This window comes from Aulonocara stuartgranti (assembly GCF_965226115.1).
Source record: "Aulonocara stuartgranti genome assembly, chromosome: 2".
In the NCBI taxonomy this organism is placed as follows: domain Eukaryota; kingdom Metazoa; phylum Chordata; class Actinopteri; order Cichliformes; family Cichlidae; genus Aulonocara; species Aulonocara stuartgranti.
In genome coordinates this window covers 25,631,283-25,642,415 of record NC_138940.1, presented here as the reverse complement: position 1 = coordinate 25,642,415, position 11,133 = coordinate 25,631,283, and the positions used below count along the sequence as shown (strand labels likewise).

Genomic DNA, 11,133 nt, shown 5'->3' with positions numbered 1-11,133 from the left:
AATGTTTTTTGGAAATTAGACGATGTGAATTCTTCAAACCGTGATTTCTTCTTTGATTATATCCTTTGTTATCTTTCTTTTCAACCACAACTGCTCTCAGATGAATTTGCCAGGACTTGTGCTGTCCAGTATCATATCATGCAATCATTCATGCATGTTTCATAAGCTATTAATATGTTTCACAACATGCATGTGAGTACACCATTTGCATGAGATTTTAACTGGTCTTTGTGGCCTCTGTCACAGTATATAGACTAAATTACCGAAGGAAGTGAAACTTGAAAAATGTCAGTCAATTTTCAGTTGACCTGAAAACATACAATGTAATGATGTAAATGATTAAATAGCTTTGAGTTACAACTTTAATAGTATATCACAGTCTGACCACATCTGTCTTAGTATCCATGTGATATGTGGAAGCAATAAAAACAGGAGCAAATTCTTAACAAAAGTGTCATTTTAAAGCACGGTTTGCTGAACAAAACCTAAAATTATCAAGGGAAACACTCACTTTATTTAAAAAGTATCCAAAGAGAGGACAGTTCATTTGACATTTCCACGTGCAACTATTAATATTACCATTGTTAACAAAGAAACAAAAGATCCTAGTCTATGAGTTAAACAAAATATTTAATGTTAAAGCTGAAAAAGCTGAAAAGCTGAAAAAGGGAATGAAAGGCCAGAACTCAGTTCCTACAATGTAGACTTGAGGTGTCTCCAAAACTAAGTAACTCCCCCAATAAAATGTCAAGTTTCAGCAGTGAAATGAACAATGTTACAACCTGGTTTCTTGCTATTTTAACCCCTCATAATGCCAGGATTTGATGAGTTGATTTCCTTTTTTTGTTTTTTGTTTTTTAAATAACTCTCCTATTGGGCTTTTTTTAGGACTTAAAATTGGCGGTGTAGCTGCTTTGAATTTACTGATACAAGCAGCTGTATCTAATAGCTGTCTGAATGCAGAGTGTGTACAAATTCTTTTGACTGGTAGCGGATATAAACATAAAAGGGGCCAAACACTTCTAATCTCAGGTCATATCTTATTTTACTATTTTACTGCATCACCGCAACAGAGCGCTTCACTCTCCGACTGCTAGTTTACTTGTGGTTCCTAGTATATTTAAAAGTAGAATGGGAGGCAGAGCTTTCAGCTTTCAGGTCCCTTCTCTGCTCCCCATTTGAAATTCAGGCATAAGACACCCTCTTTAATTTTAAGATTAGGTTTAAAATTAGGTAGCGCTTTATAATAATGTTACACTATAACGCAATATTAAGGTCAGTTCAGTTCAGTTTTATTTGTCATATGCAAGTTAGCACAGTGTCAACATTGCAATGACATGTATTTGACGAGCAGAACACAAGTCACTCAGCAGCTGCCGCGGACTGGGCATCTGTGGATTCTGGAGAATCACAGAACGGCCGGGGGGTAATCTGGGAATCCACCCTACCTGAAAAAACATCCTACCCATTGTTTCTGCGCAGACTCGGCGCATGCGCACAACAACACTCTCCACGCATGCTTACCGGGCTGCGAGAGTGACACTCGGGTGTGAAATGTATGGTTTTCAGGGTTTTTATCGGTTTTTAGCGTTATTTTGTTATCTTTTTTTTGTTAACTCGGTTTTCCTGAGTCTTTTCACGTGTGTTATGAATATATCTTATTTTTTTCGGTACCGGTACTAGTTTTATTTTTGTTGTATTTATCCGCAACACCTTAAAGGCCGGTCCGTGAAAATATCGTCGGGCACAAACCGGTCCGTGGCGCAAAAAAGGTTGGGGACCGCTGCTCTAGGGGGCAGCACTGCACCTCTAAGTTGGATGCCAGCTGCATTGGCTGTGGCCCCCAGGCAAGGAGAAGAAGAAGTGGAGTAGGAAGCGAAGATGGTGGAAAGAAACGATGCAAAACGCGGCTGTGAAGAGTACAAGGTCAGGATGGTAGAGGTTGGCTGTGATGGTGACGAAGAAGAGAACACAGATGTACTAAACAAACAGTGCAAATCCTGCAAGGATTGCCCAGTCTGTTGTTATCAGATTCTGAAATGATACAACCTCTTCACACATACTTAACATATTCTTGGCTGGGGATACAGGTACCTCCTTACTCTGCCTGTGACACAGGTAGCATGTGAGAGAAGTTTCTCTGTTCTCAAACACATAAAAAGTAGAATAAGAAGCACACAGTTGCAAGAACACCTGTAGGCCTTCATGCTTATGACTACAGAGAAAGACATCCTCATGTCCCTTGACAATGACTTGGTCATAGACAGAGTTGCAGAAAAAAGCGACCTGTTGAACAAATACTTATCCCCCAACATTGAGTAAGGTGAGTATTCAAGTTAACCTGCATACTAAAACCTCTTTACTTTGTGATTTATCATAACTCATACCGTACTATGTGTTGTGTGTTTCAGATAACTGTTTTGTATTGGTTCAGCCAGAGGGACTGCAGTATGTTGAGACCTCCATTTCTATATGAGTATTCAAGTTAATCTAGCATAATATTCTTTTAATACAACAACACTTTGGTGACAGTGGGAAGGAAAAACTCCCTTTTAACAGGAAGAAACCTCTGGCAGAACTAGGCTCATTGAGGGGCGGGGCCATCTGCCATGACAGGATAAAAGACATGCTGTGGAAAAGAGAGAAAAATATTAATAACAGGTATGATTCAATGCAGAGATGTCTATTACCACATAGTGAGTGAGAAAGGTGACTACAAAGGAAAAACTCAATGCATCATGGGAATCCCCGGCAGCCTATGTCTATTGCAGCATAACTAAGGGAGGATTCAGGGTCACCTGGTCCAACCCTAACTATATGCTTTAGCAAAAAGGAGGCTCTGCCTCCCATTCTACTTTTTAAATACTCTAGGAACAACAAGTAAGCCTGCAGAGTGAGAGCGAAGTGCTCTAATAGGGTGATATGGTACTACAAGGTTATTAAGATAAGATGGGGCCTGATTATTTAAGACCTTGTATGTGAGGAGCAGGATTTTGAATTAAATTCTGGATTTAACAGGAAGCCAATGAAGGGAAGCCAAAACAGGAGAAATCTGCTCTCTCTTTCTAGTCCCTGTCAGGACTCTGCAGCATTTTGGATTAGCTGAAGGCCTTTCAGGGAGTTTTTAGGACATCCTGATAATAATGAATTGCAGTTGTCCAGCCTGGAAGTAATAAATGCATGAACTAATTTTTCAGCGTCATTCTGAGACAGGATATTTCTAATTTTAGAGATGTTGTGCAAATGGAAGAAAGCAGTCTTACATATTTGTTTAATATGTGCATTGAAGGACATGTCTTGGTCAAAAATGACTCCAAGGTTCCTGACAGCGTTACTGGAGGCCAAGGTAATGCCATCCAGAGTAAGAATCTGGTTAGATACCATATTTCTAAGATTTTCAGGGCCGAGTACAATAACCTCAGTTTGATCTGAATTAAGAAGCAGAAAGTTAGCAGCCATCCAGCTCTTTATGTCTTTAAGACATTCCTGCAGTTTAACTAATTGGTGTGTGTTATTTGGCTTCATGGACAGATAGAGCTGGGTGTCATCAGCATAGCAGTGAAAATGTATGCTATGTCTTCTAATGATGCTGCCTAAGGGTAGCATGTATAGTGTAAACAGAATTGGTCCTAGCACTGAACCCTGTGGAACTCCATAATTAACCTCAGTGTGTGAAGAAGACTCTCCATTTACATGCACAAATTGGAGTCTATTAGATAGATATGATACAAACCACTGCAGTGCAGTACCTGTAATACCTACAGCATGTTCTAATCGCTCTAATAGGATATTATGGTCAACAGTATCGAACGCTGCACTGAGGTCTAGCAGGACAAGCACAGAGATGAGTCCACTGTCAGAGGCCATAAGAAGATCATTTGTAACCTTCACTAAAGCTGTTTCTGTGCTGTGATGAGCTCTGAAACCTGACTGAAACTCTTCAAATAAGCCATTCCTCTGCAGATGATCTGTTAGCTGTTTGACAACTACTCTTTCAAGGATTTTTGATATGAAAGGAAGGTTGGAGATTGGCCTATAATTAGCAAAGACAGCTGGGTCTAGAGATGGCTTTTTAAGTAAAGGTTTGACTACTGCCAGCTTGAAGGCCTGTTGTACATAGCCGATTATTAGAGAAAGGTTGATCGTATTTAAGATTGAAGCATTAATTAATGACAGGACTTCTTTGAGCAGTTTTGTAGGAATGGGGTCTAAAAGACACGTTGATGGTTTGGAGTCCACGATTTTAGAGTGGCAGTTAATACAGTATTGCACACAGTAAGGGTTTTTATTTTTATTTAAATACTAATAAAAATGGGGTGACCAATGCAGAGTGTAGTATGTACCTGTGAAACTGTAGGACAGCTTCTGTGTGCATCCTGTGGTGCGTGTTTAAGGGTTGTGGTTGAGGTGGCCAATGGCTTGGTGGTAAAAACTGCTTTTAAGTCTTTTAGTCCAAGCAGACAGACTCCTATAAAGTCTCCCAGATGTTAACAAGGAGAACAACCGATGTGCTGGGTGGCTGTGGTCCTTGATGATGCTGTGTCCTTTACGGAGGCACTGTTGAAGATAGATGTCCTGAAAGCCTCATGCCAGTGATGTGCTCTGCTGCTTTCACCACCCTCTGTAGTGATTTATGGCTGCTAGCAGAGCAGCTTCCATAAAAACTGTAATACAGCTCATCAGCAAACTCTTGATCACACACCTGTAGAAATTTGAGGTGATGTTGGCATTCATGCCAAAGTTCCTCAGCCTCCTCAGAAAGTAGAGTTGCTGGCGAGCACTGATTCCAGTGTCTCTGTGAACTTATTAGCAAGGTACTGGCAGGTGCTTAACCCTTTCACGCACAGTGGTCACTACAGTGGACAGCTATTCAAAGGCTGTTTCCTTGTATTTGTGTCAGGGTTGATGGTATACTTGCACATAAACCACTACATTGGACACTGATGTATCACTTCATACGCATCAGTTGTCCACCTAAGTGGACATGTAAAAAACTCTTTAAAAAGTACATGCTTTTTAAAAAAATTACGTTAAAAAAAATATTTTTTCATGCCTAAAGATTAATAAAAATACTTAAGAAAAAAATCAAGATTGAGGTTGTCATAATTCATGCATGAAAGGGTTAATTCATCATAAAGCATTATTCCTCCTTTGTATGTCATTTTATAAATACATATATATGAATATGACTATGATTATGACTATTACTGGCAGTGATAGCTGTACATGTTGTAACAGTAACAGATGGATAAACATATCTGTGTTTGTAAATGACATACTAAGGAGAAACAATGACACATGCATGATGAATTAAGCACTTGCTAATACCTCACTAATAGTGTGAGTGATTAGTGACTCATTAGTGACATGACAGAACTTTCCTTTCTGACAAGGCATATAGTTGGGGCTGGATAAGCTGACCCTTAGTTATAACACAGTCGACCAGGCTACTGGGGGCTTTCCATGATGCACTGAGTCTTTCTTATTCACTCAACTTTTTTTTCACTCATATGTGTTCATAGACCACTCTACATTTAATCACTAGGTCTTATTAACCTCTGACTCTCTTTTGCAGCATGTCTTTGTCCCGTCGTCCTCCCCTCAGGCAACTGAGTTGCCCGCCTCTCCCTAAACGTCGTTCTTCCTGTTAAAACTGAGCTTTTCCTTCCCACTGTCACCAACGAACTTGCTCATAGGGGGTCATTTGATTTTGGGGGTTTTCTCTGTTTTCTTTTTATTATTGTAGAGTCTTTGCCTTAAAATACAAAGCACCTAGTGGCAATTTATGTTGTGATTTGTCTCTATATGAATAAAATTGAATTTAACTTATTTATTTGGTCACAAAGTTGTTTAAATGTTGTTATTAGTTGGTTGAAATCTTGATCCTAGCAATTAACTAATTTCAAGCTGTAAAATAGTCAAACCAGAGTAACCAGGTAAACCATAATACATGACCTTTATATTGTTTTTTATTGTTATTTTTGTAGTATTCAGCTCCTGCACCTTCTCAAACCTTCGAATCTTCAAATACTGTGTGTAATGTGCAAAAACCAGCGAAACCCTAAATAATTCAGAGGAGTTTCCCTGTGAAAAGCGTGAACCTTATCGACAACCACGTCAGTGGTAAGAGGCAACACCCCCACACATCACGGCCCCTCTTTAACATCAACATTTTAAGAAAGTTCCCGTTTAAGAAATTCCTAGTCACACATCTTCTAGTGACACATCTAAGCGACACAGAAACTGTGAGGTCACCGAAAAATGCTGAGGAATAGTCTGACATAAATATATACATATCGTTAGCTTCATAGCATAAGTGCCTAAGTCATTGACTTAGTCAAATGACTTAGGCAATTATGCTATGAAGCTAACGATATGTATTATTTGTGTGTGTGTGTGTGTGTGTGTGTGTGTGTGTGTGTGTGTGTGTGTGTGTGTGTGTGTGTGTGTGTGTTGATGATGACAGGAGCTAAAGAGAGAAAAAAAAGGAGGGGTGCCCATATCAGTTTCCTTGACTCTTCAAGCATGTACTTCCTTTTACTTGATGAAACCTGCTATATCTGTATATAACTCTCTCAGTCTCTCTCTCTTCTCTCTCTCTTTCTCTCTCTCTCTCTCTATACACACACACACACACACACACACATATATATATATATATATAGATGTATATAGATACATAGATAGATAGACACATTATTTCCTGTCTCTGCCAAGTGGGACACCACATCACAGTTCCATCCTACCACTTATATATTTTGGTGTCATTTGCAGTCATCTTATTGGTTACATTTGTTTTTGTCAAAAGACCACCTGCACCAACCAGTGGAATTTAAAATGTAGTAACCCTCTGACACAGAGAAACAACGCATGCATTTGATTTCTCACTATGATGTCAGCTTTCTACATATGAGGGCTGTGAAAGAAATGATAATAAAGCTGGTTCTTTATACTGGTTATTTATAGATAAATTGCATCACCTCCAGACCACATGCAATACACTGCACCAAGCCTGTGAAGACAGCTATGCTCATTTTGCATTACACAAGTTGTAGCTTTTTACTCGCTAAACCAAATGCAAATAAATTCATAAAGTAAATGTATTTACTTCATGAATTTATTGTTTACAAAAGTTGAAAGATAACAATCTGTCTGCAATACTGAGACAGAAGTGAAACTTTGGGGCGCTATTTTGAAAAAAAAAAACAAAAAAACTTTTGGCATACAGTAATCTTTTTTTAAACGGTCGCATCTCTATGAAAAAAAAGAAAGGTAATTTTACGTAGGTGTGTATGGGGTTTCTTCCGCTTTCCTCCTATAAAACGCATGGGCAGAGGTGCTGATCACATCAGTGTTACAGCTGAACGACGCTACTGAGGAAGAGAGAGAGAAGCTGCTGCAGTATGATGAAGTGTGTCCTTGTTCTCGCCTTGTTGCATTTCTGTGTCAGTGTTAAGTCAGACACTAACTTGATTACTGAGATCATACATGGACTCGAAAGTCTCAGCAAAGTCAACTTCACATATGTAAGTACTCGAAATGTTTATCGCAACTTGTTATTTCACTCGCAGCACTATGTTACAAAGTGTACCGTGGCTTCACTGATGTTTATTACAATGTTATAATATTCCGTTCATAATGCAATTAACTGATTTATTTTTCTGTTTCTTCAGAATGGTAGTGCGACCATTAAAGTCCCTGCAAGATGTTCATCAAAAATGCCCGTAAGTTAGGCCCATTATCATCTCCTCAGATGATAGATGCATTACGTTTGTTATGATAAATGAACTATGCCTTATCATTTTACCATTGCAGCACAATTGTTCAGGTGTGGTCATTAAAGAACTGGAGAAACTTCTCAGCAACGTGACTGTGCAAGAAGAGGACGAACACTATATACAAGAGCTTCTGAAAAACTTGAATATTCTGCTACATCGTCACAATGATGCCAACGTAAGACAACCAGAACAACTCTTAACAAGATCTGTTTAGATCAGCTTGTTTATGTCAACATCTCCATCCAGATGACATGCAATGTAATAGCTTCTTTTTTCCTTTTCCAGAATCCCAGTTGCTGTATGAAAGCTGAACACATGTCCAATCAAACCTTTCGTTTCTACAAAAGCTTCTTCAAGAAACTGAACACCAGAAAAATCAGAAAAAGCACAACAACAGCACCTCAAGTGAAGGTAGCTTGAGTCCAGGAAGTTTTCCTTCCTAACCCTTGACGTATTAACTTTCCAAATTTCAAATTCTGAATATTTAAAAAAAGCGCTTCCATATATTTATGTATTTATTTCATCATATTTATATCTATTTATTTAAAATTTACTGTTTTGTATGCAACTGACGACCTTACCTCCCAGTGATACTGTTGTAATATTCACCATGTGAAAATAGTATAGAGAAAGGAGTGCACTGCTGTCTTCAGTAAATTAACTTGTCTATACTTTATTGTCTATTTATTTATTTATTTATTCAACTAATTAGTTTGTTTAAAAGCCTTTATTTAAAACATGGTAACAGTTGACTATGTAACACTGTTTGCTGTTTTGCCTTTTCTTGTCTTTTTTTTTTTAAGCACTGAGGTCTGTGGTTTTCCTTGAACTAATAGTGAAAATTTTGTGGAATAAAGAGTTTAGAAACAAAGAGTTGTCTTTCTGAGATTTACCGCCTCCAGCTGAGAGAGTTTACGAATAGAACATTTCTGAAAACTTTGCAGTGGCCGTCTCTTCTTTTATAAAAGGAATTATTGAGAGAAATAATACTGTGGGTGAACACTGACATGTATGCTGCAGTGTCTAGCTTGACATCATGATGCCAGAGCTGTTATAAGCCTTAAACAGTCACAACGATATAGAGGTAGTTCTAACTGGTTTGGTTTGGTTTTAACTTGACATTGTACTTTTTAATGATAACACTTAAACTAAAGATCGCCCATAGACTACCTAAAACCTGGTTGTTAATGCATCACAATGAAAGTCCAGTTTGGAGTGCATATCACACAGCATACTCATTGCCATGATATTAGTCATTGAAGTGTAAGGTCATTGTTCGAATGACAGTGTTACCTGTCAAGAAGTCTGGTAACGAAATCCAAAGAGATGTGGGACCATGGGGACAGGTAAGTAAGTAAGTAAGTAAGTAAAACTTTATTTATATAGCACCTTTCAAGATAAAAATCACAAATTGCTTCACAGAAGCTAAAACCTAAAAATAAAAATCAACTAAAAGCAAGTTTTAAAAAATGGGTTTTTAGCTGTTTTTTAAAAGCGACCACTGAGTCCACAGATCTCAGGCTCAAAGGGAGAGAGTTCCACAATCTGGGGGCCACAGTTCCAAAAGCTTTGTCGCCTTTTGTTTTCAGCCTCGTGTGTTGGACAGCAAGCAAGCCCTGGTCACATGACCTCAGGGACCTGCTGGGAATAAAGGTAAAGGTTTTAGGAGTGCTGCAGATGGATTGTGGGCAGTCTTATTCTGGGCGCACATGGTGCACTCACCGATGTACTCCCAGAAGTCTCTAGATTAGGCCATAAGTGCCACTGCAAAAAAACGAATGGTCTGCTGGACCCCAGACAATTATGTGGACCTCCTCTGGGATCAGGTTTGTTTTTTCTGTGCAGATTGGATGAGGGTCTCGATCTCCCAGGTAAGAGACCCAATGACACATGAGGAAAGTAAGATCACTTCATCTTCCACAGGGGCATCAAGAGGAGCAAAGTGCCGGAGTCTTGTTTGTTACTGTGATCTGATTTAAACTGCGGCAATCTATGCATGCATGGAGTGTTCCATCTTTTTTCTTTACAAAGAGTAGTGGCCAAAGGAGAAGAAGATGGCCAAATGATACCTGCTTTCGTGGAAGTATTTCTCCATTGTTGTAAAGACAACCAGTGGGGGGAGGAACACCAGGTAAGGCATCTATGGCACAGTTGTATGATCTGGGGGGGAGGCAAAGAAAGAGCAAGGTCTTTGCATAAAACATTTGCATTTAAGTTTTTCAGACTGAGAGCAGATCAAGTTACTAACTAAAAAAAAAGCTTCTCTGAGTGCCTTTCCTCCCAGCATCTCTCCTCAGCCAGTATCCAGAAATTCACTGAATAATCAGCCACACTAAGTTTACAGATTGAGCTGCATCAGCGCTGGTTCCCTTAACAAAAATACATTTCAATTTATTCAGTAATTCAGTAAGTTAACTCTTCTCTGGCCTGTGCCCATAATAAAGCTCTGCCTTGCTTCAGATTAGTTACAAGCGCAATCTAATCAGAGGCATACATTCTAATGAACTGTTTATATACCAGCATAGTGTTAGAAAGCCCTAGGCCTTTACTAACTCATTCGTGAAAGGCTCTGGTGGGGATAATGCTCATTCCGGAGGCTCAGGGGGCTGTGAGGTGTCAACGGAGAGGTTGGTGAAGTGGGCAGAGAGAATGAGGGGCCCTTCTCAGGAAACAGCAGAGGTCAATGGTGTAGAAGCAGCAACGGCAGTGGTGAGAGGAACTGAAACAAGTGGATTCTGACCAAATGCCTTCTGCTGTGGTGACCCATTGGGATCATTAGTAGTACTACATCTTTAGGTATGAGTCAAACTATACACACAGTACAGTTTTATGATCGCTATGTTTTATGTATTGTACACTATAGCAGTTACGTTCTGATGGCATCTGCATGTATAACATTTAAGACACAATTTTACACTTTTTAAAAATTAATTAATGATTAAAAGAATTCTGGTGTAATTTATTTTGTAAAAACTCTTAATGCTATTTACTTAGCATTTCATATTACAAAGTCGTAATAAAGGTTTATTGCTGATCAGTGAGTCAGTTCTCATGGCCAGGTCCTTAGATAATACCACTCTGTCAAAGGCTACTGGTTTGTCACAGAAACCCACAGCCCGTACCATTGATCCTATGACGCATGCATAGGTTCAAATGTGTAGTCTCGCTTATCATATTATAATTTAAGCACAATCATTTCCAAAACCTAACCCAGTTATTTTGGTGTAACTCAACCACTAACAAAGTGAAACCACTGATTCAACCTTTTTATAACAACTGAAATAATGATTATAGATGCATCACAGAGTACATTTTTACCATATAAACCTGGTTTAACCCTGTCAATGTTAAGCCA

At 38.9% G+C, this 11,133-nt stretch overlaps 1 protein-coding gene across 5 annotated transcripts; it reads left to right on the top strand.

Annotated features, from left to right (window-relative positions):
• The first annotated feature begins 1,536 nt into the window (after positions 1 to 1,536).
• Positions 1,537 to 8,498, top strand: LOC309712685 (uncharacterized protein). 5 transcript variants are annotated; one of them, XM_082543694.1, is made up of 7 exons: positions 1,537 to 2,323; positions 2,412 to 2,448; positions 5,988 to 6,123; positions 6,666 to 7,526; positions 7,674 to 7,724; positions 7,816 to 7,953; positions 8,064 to 8,498. In XM_082543694.1, the coding sequence occupies exons 4-7, from the start codon at positions 7,404 to 7,406 to the stop codon at positions 8,196 to 8,198; spliced, it is 447 nt and encodes a 148-aa protein (XP_082399820.1). In that variant the 5' UTR covers positions 1,537 to 2,323; positions 2,412 to 2,448; positions 5,988 to 6,123; positions 6,666 to 7,403; the 3' UTR covers positions 8,199 to 8,498. The 5 variants fall into 5 exon arrangements, with proteins under 5 accessions (XP_082399820.1, XP_082399823.1, XP_082399821.1 ...); XM_082543697.1 differs by lacking the exon at positions 2,412 to 2,448 and having other exon boundaries at positions 1,537 to 1,926; XM_082543695.1 differs by lacking the exon at positions 2,412 to 2,448 and having other exon boundaries at positions 1,537 to 2,318.
• Positions 8,499 to 11,133: the final 2,635 nt, after the last annotated feature.

Coding starts and splice junctions, on each gene's coding strand:
- LOC309712685 (XM_082543697.1), top strand. CDS start 7,404: ATGATGAAGTGTGTCCTTGTTCTCGCCTTGTTGCATTTCTGTGTCAGT. Junction 7,725..7,815: donor GATGTTCATCAAAAATGCCC/GTAAGTTAGGCC, acceptor TTACCATTGCAG/CACAATTGTTCAGGTGTGGT. Junction 7,954..8,063: donor ATCGTCACAATGATGCCAAC/GTAAGACAACCA, acceptor TTCCTTTTCCAG/AATCCCAGTTGCTGTATGAA.